This window comes from Hypanus sabinus, chromosome 2, assembly GCF_030144855.1.
Source record: "Hypanus sabinus isolate sHypSab1 chromosome 2, sHypSab1.hap1, whole genome shotgun sequence".
Classification (NCBI taxonomy): domain Eukaryota; kingdom Metazoa; phylum Chordata; class Chondrichthyes; order Myliobatiformes; family Dasyatidae; genus Hypanus; species Hypanus sabinus.
The window spans coordinates 181,491,627-181,509,355 of record NC_082707.1 but is presented as its reverse complement, the minus strand read 5'-3'; the positions used below and the strand labels follow the sequence as shown (position 1 = coordinate 181,509,355).

The window sequence follows — 17,729 nt, the reverse complement described above, 5'->3', positions numbered from 1 at the left end:
TGTCCCAGGGCAGAAATGGTTGCCACAAGAGGACACAGGTTTAAGATGCTGGGGAGTAGGTACAGAGGAGATGTCAGGGGTAAGTTTTTTACTCAGAGTGGTGAGTGCATGCAATGGGCTGCTGGCATCGGTGGTGGAATTGGATATGATAAGGTCTTTTAAGAGGCTTTTAGATCAGTACATGGAGCTTAGTAAAATAGAGGGCTATAGGTAAGCCTAGTAATTTCTAAGTTCGGGATGTGTTCAGTACAACTTTGTGGGCTGAAGGGCCTGTATTGTGCTGCAGGTTTTCTGTTTCTATGAGTCAAACTGGCTTGGTGGGGATCAGTAATTAAGGTCCTTGGTCTGTGTAATATGTTGTTATTAGTAAGGCAGTGGGACCCAGCAGGCTAGGCTACTGATAAAGAAAACTGAGACAGCAAATATAAAGCAGAAAATGGTGGATTGTGGACCAGGAAGGGGAAGCTGGGAGACCATATCCCAGTCCTCATCGAGCTGTCAGAGTGGAAAGGGTGAGCAGCTTCAAGTTCCTGGGCATCAACGTCTCAGAGGATCTGTCCTGGACTCAACACATTGATGCAATCAAAAAAGAATGCACACCAGCAGCTCTACTTCATTGAGGAGATTTGGTAAGTCACCAAAGACTCTTGCAAATTTCTACAGATGTACACGGGACTACATTTTACCCTTGAAGACTTGACTCCCAGGATAACATACAACTGAAAAACAGGAAAACGTGAATAAGGCCAGTGTATTCAACCAAGTAAATGAGGTGAATCTACACATTTGTATTTGTATTAATTAGATTTCAGGGTACTAACTTGTTTTTAGTGTCATAATCTGCTAGTTTATTTTCCTGTGAAACTTGAAACGAGATGAGCAAATACATAGCCTATAAATATAATTCATCAGACTGAGAGTGCAGTGGGACAGGAGCCAACTGACAAGGGCTGAACTGATACAATTGTCATTGATGGAGGCTGGAAAGGTCAACAGCCTCTGATATTCCTTGTGCAACCCTTGAGACCTTCAATCATCGATTGGTAAACTGGTATATTGTTCTGTTATTTTCGAATGAGCCAAGGATTGTGAAAAACTTGTTTTGCCCATAGTCTGTACAGACCATTTCCTTACATAGCACGTTGAGGTAGTACAAGGAAAAACAAAAGCAGAATGCAGAATAAAGTGTAACAGTTACAGAGAAAGTGCAGTGGAGGGAGACAATAAGGTGCAAGGCCATGATGAGGTAGATTGTGAAGTCACAAGCCCATCTTATTTTACTGAGAACTGTTCAAGAGTCTGATAACAGTGGGATAGAAGAAGTCATTGAGCCTGATGGTACATACTTTCAAGCTTTTGTATCTTCTGCCCAATGGAAGAGGAAGGAAGAGAGAGTGTCCAGGGTGGGTGGGGTCTTCGATTATGTTGCCTGCTTTACTGAGTCAGTGAGAAGTGTAGACAGAGTCCATGGAGGGGAGGCTGGTTTCCATAATTGCTGAGCTGTGTCCACAACTCTCTGTAGTTTATTGTGAAGGGCAGAGCAGTTGTTATAACAAGCTATGATGCAACTGCTTAGGATGATTTTTACAGTGCATTGAATCCTTTGTTAGTGTATATTTCTTGTTAGTGTACACTCAACATGGAAGCCAGCCTCTCCCTCCATGGACTCTTTCTATAATTATCGCTGCCTTAGCAAAGCACCCAACATAATCATAGACTCCACTCACCCCAGATACTTGCCCTTCTCCCCTCTCCCATCGGGCAGAAAGCACATACCACCATGTTCAAGGACAGCTTCTATCCCACTGTTATAAGACTATTGAACGGTAACCTAGAATGATAAGATGGACTCTTCACCTCATGATCTACCTCATCATGATCTTGTACCTTATTGTCTGCCTGCACTGCACTTTCTCTGTAGTTCTACCACTTTATTCTGCATTCTTGTTCTATCTCAATACACAGTATAATAAATTGATCTGTATGAACAGGATGCAAGACAAACTTTTCACTGTATCCCAGTACATGTGACAATAAGTCAATTCCAATTTTGCTTTATTCTGTTTTTACTTTATTGACACCTTGGTCCCCCTTTGCTGAGCTCCCTATCCTCATTGCTTTATCTGACAACTTTTGTTTCATATTTACAGGAATACCATCTGTATTTTCTCCTGTATCCCAGCGTAGACATTTCCTATTTTGTCTGTGCACCCAAGAGGAATGTACATTAGTTGCAAATCATTAATGGCTGCTCTTGTATCCTTTAATGCTTCCCAGATTGCCCTAGCTAACCTGCCCCTCTTATCTTCATGGTTTGCTTTGTGTTATCCCAAGTGTCTTGACATCATATCCTTTATTATGGATTTCAGCTTTTGCTCCACTAAAATCTGTAGACTGAAGACCTTGGTTTCTGATACAGTAGCACTTCTGAGCTTAATGTAACATCCTGTCGTAATACAGCCACTGCCTCCTTTAGAAGACACTATTTGAACCTTTCTTATTGCTCGCTACCACTCAGCCACTTCCCTGACATATTGATCCTGAAATCCATCTGGCAGACATCCCAGGGGCCCTCCTGGATACTGTTAGTACTATTTTGATTTGCCTGGGCTCTGTCTGGAGTAATGTTCACATTTACCCAAGCTACACACTCATCTAATTTTATTATTTATACCAGATCCCACATCACAACCACAATTAGCGGCTGTGTACAGCTCCCGTCAACATATGTTGGTCTAGCTGTTGACATCATCAATGTGTTGATCATGATTATGATCATGTTGATCATAAAAAACATCATCAACATAATCATGTTGGTCCATCTGGTGACATCAATGGCTGTTGATGATCCAGTTGGTAACATCACCATTTATTGCTGGTATAGCTGGAGACATTACAGTCCCCTACTCATTCTGCTGGTGACATCACTGCCCTCTGCTGGACCAGTTGGTGTAACCACCACCCCTGTTGTTCTGCTGGTCCTGCTTTTAACATCACTGTTTCCTACTGATTCACCCGGTAACACCATTACCTCCTGCTGGTCCAGTTGGTGACTTTACCACTCTCTTAATAGTCCAGCTGGTGACTTCATTGTCCCCTGCTGGTCCTGCTGGTGACCTAAAACACCTCCCCACTCCTGGAGAACACCCATGGCTGTTTTTGGTAACAAGCCTTGGCTTTGAGGCAGAGAAGAAGGGAGTGGGAGACAGCAAACATTATGGAACAGAGTGGTAGGGTAAGCAGGGGCATCTATTACATGTTCCTGGTGTTGCAGTGGAGAGTGGAGTGTCATGTTCATGATTAGATAACACACCTCCTAAACCATTCCTTAAATCCTCCATCTTCTCACAATCCCAGACGGTTTGAAAGAGTTGCCTCTCTCCTTTCCCTCCCTCCCACTCTCCCCCACCCTCCCACAAACCCCCTTCCCTCCACTACTTCCTTATCTCCTCTCCCTCCCTAACTTCTCTCCCACCCTAACTTTTCTCTCTCCCTCTTCCTCTACCTCCTCCTCCTCCTCCTCTCCCTCCCTCCTCCCTCCCAACAATGTCTGCACACCCACATCTTCCTAGATGGTTTTCAGGAATTGTCTTCGTGATTTTAATCTTTGAGTCTTCTGCCAGGATCATGCTTTTCAGACTCTGTCGAAACAGGTTGTCGTACAAGAAGCTTTGACGTGTTGCAGAGAGTGAATGTGTGTGTCGGACATGTTAGGCAGCCCCAGGGTAGTGAAGTGACAAGGCACCAGCCAACACTCCCCTCCCTTCAGCAGCTGGCTGACCAGGCTGGGATGGAAGGGGTCGAGACCTTCTCTGCTGCCTACCACTGACCTGGCAAATGACAATGGTCGGTGGGCAGACAGAACGCAGGTTCTGCAGGAGAGGGTGTGGACCGGTGCACTTTACAGGCAGAATGAATCATAAACGCGAGATTCTGCCAATGCTGTAAATCTAGAGGAACACACACCAAAATGCTAGAGGAACTCAGCCGGTCGGGCAATGTCTATAAACATCGATGTTTCCAGCTGAAGCGCTTCACCAGGACTGGAAAGAAAGGGGGCAGAAGCCCCAATAAGAGAGTGAAGGGAGGGGAGGGAGTATAAGCTAGCAGGTGGTAGGTGACATCAGGTGAGGGGGAGGGTGGGCATGTGGGAGAGGGAGAATGAAGCGAGAATCTGGGAGGCAATAGGCGGGAGAGATAAAGGGTTGAAGAAGAAGAAATTTGATCGGAGAGGACAGTGAACTATGGGAGGAGGAGGGGAACCAGAGAGAGGAGACAAGGAAGGTGAGAAGAGAAGGGGTAAGAGAGGGAATCATAATAGGGAACAGAAAGGGAGAGAATAGTATATAAGGAGTGATTGATAAGTTTGTGGCCTAAGGTAGAACGAGTCAATTTTAGAAAACCTGGCACATTTATTTTTCAACATAGTCCCCTCCTACATGTACACACAGTCTAGCAGTTGTGGAGCATACGGATCCCTTCTTTGCAGAACTGGTCCACAGCAGGGGTGATTGATAAGTTTGTGGCCTAAGGTAGAAGGAGATGAGTTATTAACTTAAAACTTCTTGCATTTTCACTCAAAGAGTTGAACTTCACATACATGTAACGAGAGCTGTATAACTCATGTGTGCTGTGGACCACTTCTGGAGTTCCAAGACACCGACTTCTACAAAGAAGGGATCAGTATGCTCCACGACCACTGGACTAAGTGTGTAAATGCAGGAAAAATAAATGTGCTAGGTTTTCTAAAATTGACGCCTTCTAGCTTAGGCCACGAACTTATCAATCACCCCTCATATTTCAAAATTGAAGTGGGGGGCGAGATTGCTGCAAGTTGGAGAAATCGATGTTCATGCCATCAGGTTGGAGGCTACACATACGGAATACAAAGTGTTGCTCCTCCAAACTGAGAGTGGCCTCATTGTGACAGTAGAGGAGGCCATGGAATGGGAATGGAGAGTGAAATTAAAATGGTTAACCATTAATAAAATTTGTTTATTGTGATCGAGTGTAGGCCCTCAACTAAGCAGTCTCCCAGTCTAGATCAAGTCTCATAGTAGTTGAGCTTGGCAGTATCACCTGGGAGGACTGTTGGGGCCCTGAATGGTAGTGAGGGAGGAGGTGAATGGGCAGGTGTAATACTTATTCCACTTACAGGAACAAGTGGCAGAAGGCATATTCCACTTGGGTAGCCTCCAACCTGACAGTATGAACATTGATTTTTCCAGTGTCTGGTAATTTCTCTCCCACCCCCTCTCTCTTTTTCCATTACCAATTCTGGTTCATCTCTTATCTCTCCTCACCTGCTTATTACCACTCTCGGGTGCCACTCCTCCTTCCCTTTCTTCCATGTTTCATTCTCCTCTCCTATCAGATTCTTCCTTCTTCAGCTCCAACCTGTACATTTTTGATAAATGTAAAGAAACAGGTGAGACCTATCACCTGCCAGCTTGTACTCCTTCCCCAGCCCCCACAAATTATTCTGGCTTCTGCCCCCTTCCTTTCCAGTCCTGATGAAGGGTCTCAGCCCAAATCATTGACTCTTTATTCATCTCCATAGATGCTGCCTGACATGCTTGTTTCTCCAGCATTTTGTGTGTGTTACTAAGGGTGGAGTGAGGCAAGACTGCCTGACAGACAGAGATTGCCGCGCACTTTTCACGGGAGAGGGGTGGCCACTGTCTGATGAACCATGGCATCGAGTGGGGATCCTGCGCACAGCAAGACCCAGAGGCAACACCACGGGGGAGTCACTGCAGTCCAATCCCAGCCACTGGTTGTCTCACGCTCTGGATTTGTTTTCTGGTGCTCCCCTTTAAACCATCAAGTGCCCCCTTTTATATATTTTATTTGTAGATGCACCATGGTAACAGGCCCTTCTGACCCAATGAGCCCACAATGCCTAATTACACCCGGGTAACCAATTAATCTACTTTTCCCCTCATACTGACTGGCAGAACCCCATTTCCTGCTCCTCCAAACTTCACCAAGGCTCTTTAAGAAAATTCATTATAACACTGTGCAACATGTAGAAAGGGTGAACATTAAATGTACTGGGAGGGGGCTGTGGATTAATATGAAGGCATGTAGTGTTATGAGGCTGCCAGATCATTGGAGATTTAATGCAGTTCCAATAACCAGTTTATGACACTGGGAAGATTTCTCCCTTCTCCTGCAAATTTCTATAGATGTACCATGGAGAGCAATCTGACTGGTCACATCACCACCTGGTACAGAGGCTCCAATGTACAAGATCGCAAGAGGCTACAAAGGGTTGTCGACTCAGCCAACTCCATTACAGGCACAACCCTCGCTACCATCGAGGACATCTTCACGAGGCGATACTTCAAGAAGGTGGCATCCATCACTAAGGACCCTCGCCATCTGGGACGTACTCTCTTCTCATTAGTACCGTCAGGGAGGAGGTATAGGAGTCTGAATCAGGTTTATTGTCACTGATATATGTTGTGATATTTGTTGTTTTGCAGCAGCAATACAGTGCAATACATGCAAAATTACTATGTTATAATAAGAAATATTTACAAAAATAAGTAGAGCAAAAAGAAACAAGAAGATAGTGCATGTGGGTTCATGGTTCGTTCCCACTCAACAATTCAGGAACAGCGTCTCCATCATCATTTTTCTGAATGTCCCATAAACCCACAAACACTACCTCGCTATCCTTTGTTCTGCACTATTTACATTTGTAATTTAATGATCTTTTATATTTTTACACTGTAGTGTTGCTGTAAAACAACAAATACCACATCATATGAGACGAGAATAAACGTGATTGTGGAGTTGTTCATTGTGACCAGGGACAGCGAGTCGAGGCTGAGGAATATTTCGTCTGGATGGTCCTGCTCAAACACGACTGCTCTCCCTACGTGCTATTGGCTTGGATCATGTCCTTGCTGTCTGAAGTGGGATCTGTGCCCACAATTTCCATGGCAGGTCAGCAGTAACAAACAAGGAGTGGGTGAAGGAGCTGCTGTTGTCTCTCTGGGGTCGAATGAAGATAAGGTCTGTCTGAGAGGGGGGAGGCTGACGGATGAAATCTACGGTCTGGCCAGCTCCCTCAGCAAGGTAGTTCTGCACATAAGCATGGATCTTTTGGAAACATATATTATTAAAGGGAAAGATAATAGATAGGCTGTAACATTGTTTCCATTGATGAGTGAGTCTAGAACTTGGGGATATACCCTCAAGATTCATAGAACATAAAAAGTTACATCACAATAAAGGCTCTTCAGCCCATGATCTTTTAACTTACTCCAAGATCAATCTAACCTTTCCCCCACATAGCCCTTCATTTTCCTTTCATCCATGCATCTATCCAAGAGTCTATTAAATGTTCCTAATGCATCTACCTTTACCGCCATCACTGGTAGCATGTTCTGTGCATCTACCATTCTCCGTGTGAAAAACCTACCTTTGGCATCCCTCCTCCAATCACCTTAAAATTATGCCACATTGTATTAGCCATTTCTGCCCTGGGAAAAACTCAGTCCACTGTATCTATGCATCTTATTATCTTGTACACGATTATCAAGTCACCTCTCGTCCTCCTTCACTCCAAAGAGGAAAGCCTTAGCTCATTTAACCTATCCTCATAGATATGCTCTCTAATCCAGGCAGCACCCTTGAAATCTCCTCTTTGGGGGGGGGAGTAGATTTAGGCTGGCGATGAGAAGGAACTCCTTTTCCCAGAGAGCAGTGAAGCTGTGGAATTCTCTACTCGGAAGCAGTAGAGGCTCTCTTATTAAAGGTAATTAAGATGAAGTTAGATAGGTTTTTGCATAGCAGAGGAATTAATAGTTCTGGAGAGAAGGCAGGTAGGTGGAGCCGAGTCCACATCCAGATCAGTTACAAGACCATAAATATAGGAGCAGAATTAGACCATTTAGCCCATCAAGTCTGCTCTGTCAGTCATAGGTGAATTGTTTTTTTAACCCCATTCTCCTGCTTTCTTGCTGCAGTCCTTAGTCCCTTTACCTGTCAAAAACCTATCAATCTCTGCCCAAGTACACCTAATGTCAAAGATAATGGAGAAAAGGCAGGGGAATGTTGTTGAGAGGGCGAATAAATCAGCCATGAAGAAATGGCGGAGCAGACTCGATGGGCCAGATGACCGACTCCCGCCCGTATCTTATGTTCTTACATCACACCATCTCCATAGTGACACGCTAAACATGGGCTGTCATAGGAGGCAAGTGCAATTCTCCAAGATGTCTAATAAGCGACAAAGCAGGGGAGTTGATACAATAGCCAGCTGCCAGGGAGGTGACTTCACCCCGGTGGTTATCAGGCATTATCAGTGAGGCATCAGGGCTCAGTGTAGGAAGCATAATTAGCGGGGCAGCATCTAGTGACTCAACAGGGCCGGACATGCCTGAGCCAGGAGAGATTTTACCTCTCGCTTTCACTTAACCCTTTCAGCAGTCCCAGGCCAATGGAGAGAGACCTTGCTGTGTCTTCCTGCGCCCATCCCTCCCCCAGGCACCACTAGCTGATTGAGGTGCCCCCTCCACACCCACACCTCAAATTGGTGCTGTGCCCAGCCTGCCTCAGATTTCACTGTATATCTGATGTACATGATAAGTAAAGCTGACTCTGAATTTACTTATTTTGTAATTTATTGTAATTTTAGATCTTTGCACTGTGCTGCTATCGTAAAACATAAAATTTCACCGCATATAAGACAGTGATAATAAACCTGATTCTGTCCAATTCAACTCTGATCCTCGTACCATGAGTCACTTATTCCACCACTGCAGGGACACCTCCTTCTCCTTCCTTCTGTCTACGTACCACCATGCCCTACTCCTCAATTACACCCTCCAACATTGTCCAAAAGCAACAGTAGTCTAGACAAACATTCCTCGCACTGCGGGTTGCCCAGCCCAGCAATATCCTGCTGTGCTCCATCTGAGCACCTGCACCGGGAAAATACTCGTCGTCAGGCCAGCTGAGAGGACACAAGGACAAGACGTGGATGATAACAGGAGGTCAGCTGCTCTATCAGATCAAACGGCAGGGTGTGTTTTTCACTACAGACTCATCAGTGCCGGCCTCGGGGGTCACTGGGCCAGTATTATTATGTGCACCCAACAGCAGTTGAGATAAACACCTCGCCTGTCATCAAAAGATGGAACAGAGATAACAACACAGATCACAGTGCAGTATCAGTAGTGCTTCTATTTAGACTGTGTGAGATATCGGTCGCTTTGACAGCTAAGTATACATAGGAGTATGGACGGCATGGTAGTGTAGTGGCTAACAGAACACTTTCCAGAGTCAGCAATCACCGCTTGCAGTACAATTCCCACCACTCTTCGTAAGGAGTTTGTATGTTCTTTCTGTGACTACATGGTATTCCTCTGGGTGCTCTAGTTTTCTCCTACACACTAGAGATGTATGGGTTAGTAATTGTGGCATGCTATGTTGACTCCGGAAGCATGGTGACTCTTGTTGGCTGCCCTCCCCCAGCATATCTCAGACTGTGCTGGTCATTGACACATTTCACTGTAAGTACTTGACAAATAAAATTAACCTTCGTCTTTAGATGCAGGCCACAGGTCAATGACTGTACCATCCAAGGTACAGTTTGGTCACACTACCATGTGTTCAATCATTGAAGGGTCTCACCATTGAGGGGTCAGGCAAAGTGACAACCACACTGTCGAGGAGTCAGTTTCAGAGTGACAGGTCACACCGAGGGGTCACTCTAACAGTGATGGGTCACACCATCAAGGGGTCAGTCTTACACTCATGGGGAGGCATACAGAGATGAGATAGAACAGTTGACTGAGTAGTGTTGTGACAACAACTTCACACTCAACATCAGCAAGACCAAGGAACCGACAGTGGACTTCAAAAAGGGGAAGTTGGGTGAACACACACGAGACCTCATTGAGGGGTGAGCAGTGGAAAGGGTGAGCAGATTCAAGTTCCTGGGTGTCAACATCTCTGAAGATCTATCTTGGACATAATACATTAAAGTAATCATGAAGACATGCCAGCAGCTATACTTCATTAGGAGTTTAAGAAGTTTTGGAAGGTCACCAAAGACTCTCACAAATTTTAACAGATGTACAGTGGAGAGCATTCTGACTGGTTACATCGCCTCCTGGTATGAAAGCTCCAGTGAACAGGATGGCAAGAGACTGCAGAGGGTCATAGATTCAGTCAGCCCCATCACGAGCACAACACTCCCTTGAAGCAGGTGGTGCCCTCTTCTCATTACTACCAGCAGGGAGGAGGTGCAGGAGCCTGAAGACTCATACTCAATAATTCAAGAACAGCTTCTTTTTCCTCTCCACAATCAGGTTTATGAATGGCTCGTGAGCCCATGAATAGTACCTTGTTATTTGATTTATTTTGTAATTCATAGAAATTATATGCCTTTGCACTACACTGCTGCTGCTAAACAACAAATTACATGCCACACACACAAAGTGCTGGTGGAACGCAACAGGTCAGGCAGCATCTATAGGGAGAAGCGCTGTCGACGTTTCGGGCCAAGACCCTTCATCAGGAGTCCTGGCCCGAAACGTTGACAGTGCTTCTCCCTATAGATGCTGCCTGACCTGCTGCGTTCCACCAGCATATTGTGGGTGTTGCTTGAATTTCCAGCATCTGCAGATTTCCTCGTGTTTGCCCTTTAAAATTACATGTCATATTAGTCAGTGGTAATAAATCTGACTTTGATTTTCTCCCTGTCCCGGAAAGTGGTGCAGGGATGAAGAACAGTGATTCCATGGGATTCCACCCAGTCAAAGATTCAAAGGTTCATTTTATTATCAAAGTATGCACGCAGAATACAACTCTGAGATTTGTCTTCTCCAGATAGTCATAAAATACAGAAAAACCATGGAGGTCATTAAAAGAAAAAACATCAAACTCCTCCCCCTCTGCATGAAAAAGAAAAAGAAACAAAATCTCGCAGGCCCAAACCTCAATCACCTCCCTCACAAAAAAATTAACATATTGTCCACAAGGAAAAGGAAAATAAACAGTGTCAGTAACACCAAACCCCCAAACCCCTAACCTGCCAATCGGCACCAAGAAAGAAAACACAGGAAACTGAAGGGGATCAGTATAAACTACAATCCATACCAATAATCACATAAATCTCAATTTCAAAAACATCCTCAGTCAGCATTGAAGACAGCAACCGCTCGAACTCAGTCCTTCCATGGAGATTGATGGTCGACAAGGCCTCTTCCACATTCGTCTTGATGTTTCAATCTTCTTCAAGTCAGGAGAGGTCAGAACACCTACACCCAGATACTGAGGTTTGAGATGAAGGCATAGAGTCTATAAGAGACATAAAATACCGCAGACACTGGAACCTGGAGCAACAAACTACTGAAGGAACTCAGCAGGCCAGGCAGCATCTGTGGGGGAAAATTGACAATCAATGCTTTGGGGTGAGACCCTCCACATGAGCTTTTCTTCAGTCCAGAAGAAGTGTCTCAACCCAAAGCATAAACTGTTCATTTCCATCCGCAGATGCTGCCTGACCTGCTGAGTTCCTACAGCAGTTGTTTATTAGTGGTGTTGTGGATAGTGTAGAAGGTTGTCATAGATTCAGAACTAGGCTGAGAAATGGCAGAAAAAGTTCAATCCAGAAAAGTGTGAAATGCTACGCTTTGGAAGGTTGAACTTGAATGCAAGGTTAATGGCAGGATTTCTGGCAATGTGGAGGAACGGGGGGATCTTGGGATCTATGTCCACAGATCCATCAGAGTTGCCATGTAATGACTGTGTGGTTAAGAAGGTGCCTGGTGCATTGGCCTTCATTAAAAAGGGGACTGAGTTCAAGAGCCACGAAGTAATGTTGCAGCTCTATAAAACCCTGGTTAGACCACACTTGGAATATTGTATTCAGTTCTGGTCACCTCATTATAAGAAAAATGTGGAAAATTTAGGGAGAGTGCAGTGGAGCTTTACCAGGATGTTGCCTGCATTAGAGAGTATATCTTATGAGAATAAGGTGAGTGAGCTGGGGCTTTTCTCTTTGGAGCAGAGGAGGATGAGAGGTGACTATATAGAAGATGATAGGAAGCATAGATAAAGTGGAAATCCAGAGATTCTTTTCCGCAGTGGAAATGGCTAATTCAAGAGGCATCATTTTAAGGTAATTGGAGGGAAGTATAGGGACAATGTTAGAGGTAGGCTTTTTACACAGGGAGCGGTGAGTGTGTGAAACACCCTGCCGGGGTGGTGGTAGGGACAGACACATTAGAGGCATTTAAGATACTCTTAGATGGACACATGGACGAAAGTAAACTTGAGAGCTATATGGAAGGGAAGGGCTAGATTAATCTTAAGAGTAGGTTAAAAGGTCTGCACAACATGGTGGGATGAAGGGCCTATACTGTTCTATAAGAGACATTGTTAAGAGGAATGTGCACGGACTTTTCCAAAGGACTTGGGATTCAAGAACTGGAAGGCATAGGTAGAAGGTCAGAGGGGAAAATTTAATAGGAACTTGGAGGGCAACCTTTTCATCCAAAAGGTGGCCTGAATATGGAACACGTGGTGACACTTCTGAGTTGCCCTCACCACATCCTTAGATTGTACTGGCTGTTAATGCAGACAACACATCTCACTGTAAGTTTCAATGTACATGCAGTATATAAACGAACCTGTATCTGAATCTGCCACAGCAGGTGTAAAATAACAACGTTTACATGACAGTTGGACAGGTACCTGAAGAGGCAAGTTATAGAGGTATATGGGCCAAATGCAGACAAATTGGACTCATTAAATGGGGCATCTTAGTCAGCATGGACCAATTGTGCCGAAGGGCTGTATAAAGCCATGACCACCTTGAATCAACTTCACCCAGTGAAGATCTCTCACTAACAAAATTACTTTCTTGCCCATCAACAGAGAGGAATAACTTTAAATGAACTTTGTTTAATTTTTTTACTAAACCCCTGAAGTTGACAGATGCTGTTACAAATGGAAGCCAACTTTTGTTGGTTCAGCCACAATCCAGAGAGAGGTGCTCAACTGTTGTCCCATCACGAGGAAGACAAGAGGTACTTGGAAGCCTGTGGACGGGAGGCGATACTTTCCTGAAACCACATGAAAGCAAAATTCACGCCTGCTGTTTTTGGGATGCACTCGTCGAGGACAAAGGTCTGCCAGTCTTTCCGGGGGAGATGAACCACTTCAATCAGCTCTCCCTCCTCGGGCTTCCCACCGTCTGTTCCCATATGCATGTCATCCGAAACCTCCACGTAAAACATGGTGTGCTTGGCTCCTGTCAACCCAACACCCGACCTAAAGGGCAGAGGCACAAGTTAGCCTGTGTTTTCAGGTAGGGTGGGGAAAGAGAGGGGTTCAGGGAGAGGGGCAAACAGAGGAAGTGAGAGAGAGAGAGTGTGAGAGAAAGTGAGAGAGAGGAAGAGAGGGAAAGGGGAGAAGAGAAAGGAGCAGATGGAGAGCGAGAGAGAGAGAGAGAAAATTGAAAGGACACACACACTAAATGCTAGAGTACCTCAGCAAGGCAAAGGACATTTATGGAGGGAAATGAATGGTCAATGTTTTGGGCAAAGATCTCCCATCAGACAGACGGAAGGGGATAAAGAGATTGTATGATAGACTAAGAAGAGGGAGAGAGGGAGAAGGGGAGGCAGAGAGAGAGAGAGAGAGAGAGAGAGAGAGACTGAGAGACAAAGATGTAGGCAGAAAAAGGTGGAGAGAGGGTGAAGTGAGGAGATTGAAAGACAGACAGGAAGTAGGCAGTGAGAAACAGAGACAGTGACATGAAAATGAAGAGAGTGGAAAACAGATGGCAAAAGGAGAGAGACACACATGAAGGGATGCAGTAAAGGACAGAAAGAAAGACACCAGGAACAAACGAGATTCTGCAGATGCCAAAAATCTCGAGCAACACACGGAAAATGCTGGAGGAACTCAGCAGGTCAGGCAATCTCTATGAAGAGGAATAAACAGTTGAGATCCTGCATCAGGACTAGAAAGCAGGGGGTGAAAAGCCAGACTAAGAAGTTGGGGGGAGAGGATGGAGTACAGGCTGGCAGGTGATAGATGAGACCAGCTGAGGGGGAAAGTAGGTGGTGGGAGAGGGGAGGAAGCGATGTTAAAAACTGAAAGGGGATAAGTGGAAGAGGTAAAGGGCTGAAGAAAGAATCTGACATTCAAACCTAGTTGACTGTTTATTCCCCTCCAGGGAGAAAACCAGCAGGCTGCCTGCAGCACATCTTTGGACTGTGTTGGTCATTATCACAAAGAATACATTTCACTGTATGTTTCCGTAAATCTGAATCTGAATCTGCCATTCTTCCCACTGTGTTCAGGTGCTGGGGCAGGATCGTCAAGAGTATCAGTGGTTAGATTGGGAACTGCTCTTTAACCAGATCAGGTCTGATGGAGGATTCAGGGCCACCTACTGAATGAGGTCCATAGGACTGCAAAGAATAATTATAAGAAATGCTTTCTTTTAACTAGAGCAACAACCTGCTGGAGAAACTCAGTGGATCAAGCAGCACCTGTGGGAAGAAAGAACTGTCAACTTTTCAGATTGAAACCTTGCTCAACCTGCTGAGTTCCTCCAGCAGATGGTTTGTTACTCGGGATTTCAGCATCTGCAAGTTGTATCTCTATGTATTTAACTATTTGCATTAAATTCACTATTTTCAATAATGCAAGCTTATTTATTTTTATTGATTTTTAGAATTTTTAACATATTAATACCATTTATTTTTTAACTGAATAATGTATTTCAGAGAGTTTTTAAATCATTCTGAGTATCAGAGAGATTGAGAAACCTTAACAAAGCAGAAGAATCATAGTGTCATAAATTCATACAGCACAGAAACCGGCCCTTTGGCCCAACTGGTTCATACCAACCACAGCGTCCTCCCTGATTGTCCCAGTTATTTATTTACTTAGTGATACAGCATAGAATAGGCCCTTCCGGCCCTTTGAGCTACTCCGGCATTCCCCAACAACCCCGAATTAACCCTAACCTAATCACAAGACAATTTACAATCACTAATTGCCCACATTCAGTCCATAACTTTCAAAGCCTCTCCCGTCCACGTATCTATCCATATGTTGCAATAGTACCTGTCTGAACCACTTCCTTTGGCAGCTCTTTCCAGGTATTCACTACCCTCTGAGTAAAGAAGTTACCTCTCTAGTCTCTTTTAAATCTTGGGGTGGGGGAGGCAGAAGGGGAAGTACAAGCTGGCAGGTGATAGGTGAGACCAGGTGAAGGAGAAGGTGGGTGGGTGGGTGAGGAGAAAGGACATGCAAAGCTCAGAGGGATAGGTGGAAAATTTAAGGAGCTGAAGAAGGAACCCACATTCTTACTGGCCTCTATGACCTTTTCCAGTCCTAATGAAGGGTCTCAGTCTGAAAAAGTGACCGTTTATTTCTCTCCAATAGGTGCTGCCTGACCTGTTAAGTTCCTCCAGGAATTTAGATCGTAAGACATAGGAAAAGAATTAGGCCATTTGGCCCATTGAATCTGCTCCACCATTCATCATGGCTGATCCGTTATTCCTCTTAGCCCCAATCACCAGCCTTCTCTTCATATCCTTTCATAGCTTGACCAATCAAGAATCTATCAACGTCTGCCTTAAATATTTGTAAAGACTTGGCCTCCACAGCCACCTGTGGCAACAAAGTCCTCAGATTCACCATTCTCTGGCTAAAGAAATTCTTTCTTCCAGTTATAAAGAAGGCAAGGCAGTGGCTATACTTCATTAGGAATTTGAAGAGATTTGGTATGTCAACAAATACACTCAAAAACTTCTGTAAATGTACTGTGGAGAGCATTCTGACAGGCTGCATCACTGTCTGGTATGGGGGGGGGGGCGGGGGGGGGGGGGGGCTACAGCACAGGACCAAAAGAAGCTGCAAAGGGTTGCAAATTTAGTCAGCTCCATCTTGGGTACTAGCCTACAAAGTACCCAGGACATCTTCACAGAGCGGCGTCTGAGAAAGGCAGCATCTATTATTAAGGACCTTCAGCACCCAGGGCATGCCCTTTTCTCACTGTTACCATCAGGTGGGAGGTACAGAAGCCTAAAGGTACACACTCAGTGATTCAGGAACAGCTTCTTCCCCTCTGTCTAAATGGGCATTGAACCCTTGGATACTACCTCACTTTTTGAATATATATTATTTCTGTTCTTTGCACAATTTTTAATCTATTCAATATATGTATACAGTAATTGATTTACTTATTATTATTTTATTTTGGTTTTTTCCTTCTATATTGTGTATTGCATTGAACTGCTGTTGCTAAGTTAACAAATTTCACGTCACATGCCGGTGATAATAAAGCTGATTCTGAATTCTGATTTCTGAATTTCTCATCTCCATTCTAAAAAGATGCTCCTCTATTCTGTGTCCTCTGGTCCTAGACTCTCCAGCCATAGGAAAAATCCTCTCCACATCCACCCTATCATGCCCTTTCACCATTTGACAGATTTCAATTAGGTCAGCCCTCATTCTTCTGAATTCTAGAGAATTCAGGTTCAGAGTCATCAAACGCTCTTCATATGACAAACCGTTCAATCCTGGAATCATTTTCGTGAACCTCCTTTGAGCCCTCTCTAGTGTCAGCACATACTTTCTAAGATAAGGAACCCAAAACTGTTCCGAGTACTCCAGGTGAGGCCTCACCGGTGCTTTAAAAAGTCTCAACATTACATCTTTGCTTTTATATTCTCTTGTAGACGGTTGCAAAACACTTATTCAATTTGTCCCCATTACTACCTCGACAGCATCGTTTTCCAGTGGTCCAATATCCTCTCTTTTACACTTTATGTATCTGAAGAAACTTTTGGTGTTCTCTTTAATATTATTGGCTAGCTTACTTTCATATTCCATCTTTTCCTTCTTAATGAGTTTTTGTTGCCTTCTGTTGGTGTCTGTTGCTCTGGATCTCTGCAACGCCTCTTGTGTAACTGTTGCTGGGAGTCAAGGGTCAGAACGAGAGAGAGAGAGAGAGAGGCTCGGCAGGTTAGGACTTTGTTGCTTGGAGTGTATGAAACTAGGAGTGATCTTAGAGAGGTATAAAATTGAGGAGTAGAGATAGGGTGAATACACTCAGTTTTCCCCTAGAGTTCAGAGTTTAGAAATTAAGAACTGAAGAAGCAAAGGGAAAGATTTAATAGGGACCTGAGGGTCAACTTCTTCACACAGATGGTGGTCAGTATATGGAATGAGCTGCTAGAGGAAGTGGTTGAGGTAGGTATATCAACAACAATTATTTGATATTTAGGTACATAGGTATAAAGGTTTCGATCAGGGGTTCCCAACCTGGATTCCACGGACCCCCTGGTTAATGGTAAAGGTCCATGGCATAAAAAGGTTCGGAACCCCTGGTTTAGAGGGATATGGGCCTAAGCAGTTAAATGGAACTTGCTCAAGTGGGCATCTTGGTCAGCAAAGGCCTGTTTCTGTGCCATGTAGTTCTATGACTCTAACTTCCTGCCATGTGACAACTAATTCTTTTTGAATAATAAATCACTGTGGTATTCAGTTTTAATCACATTGTTTACCACATTCTTGACACATGGGCCCATCGGAGGTTACTAAGTATACCAGTTGCAGAAATCATAAAGGTTTAATGAACTATAATATCACTCATACATTACTACAACAAGCGAGTTCACCAACACCTCTACTTCTTCAGGAGGCTAAAGAAATTTGGGATGTCCACTATGTAGCAGAAAAAG

General features: G+C 44.4%; 1 protein-coding gene across 1 annotated transcript in view; it reads right to left on the bottom strand.

The window, feature by feature from the left end:
- The window catches only part of jag2b (jagged canonical Notch ligand 2b), a 318,921-nt gene that overhangs the window by 289,564 nt on the left and 11,628 nt on the right, over nt 1-17,729 (bottom strand). The window contains exon 2 of the mRNA XM_059960819.1: nt 5,304-5,397. Within this exon, the coding sequence (XP_059816802.1) occupies nt 5,304-5,351 (48 nt within the window). The 5' untranslated portion in view covers nt 5,352-5,397. The remainder of the gene's footprint in view (nt 1-5,303; nt 5,398-17,729) is intronic.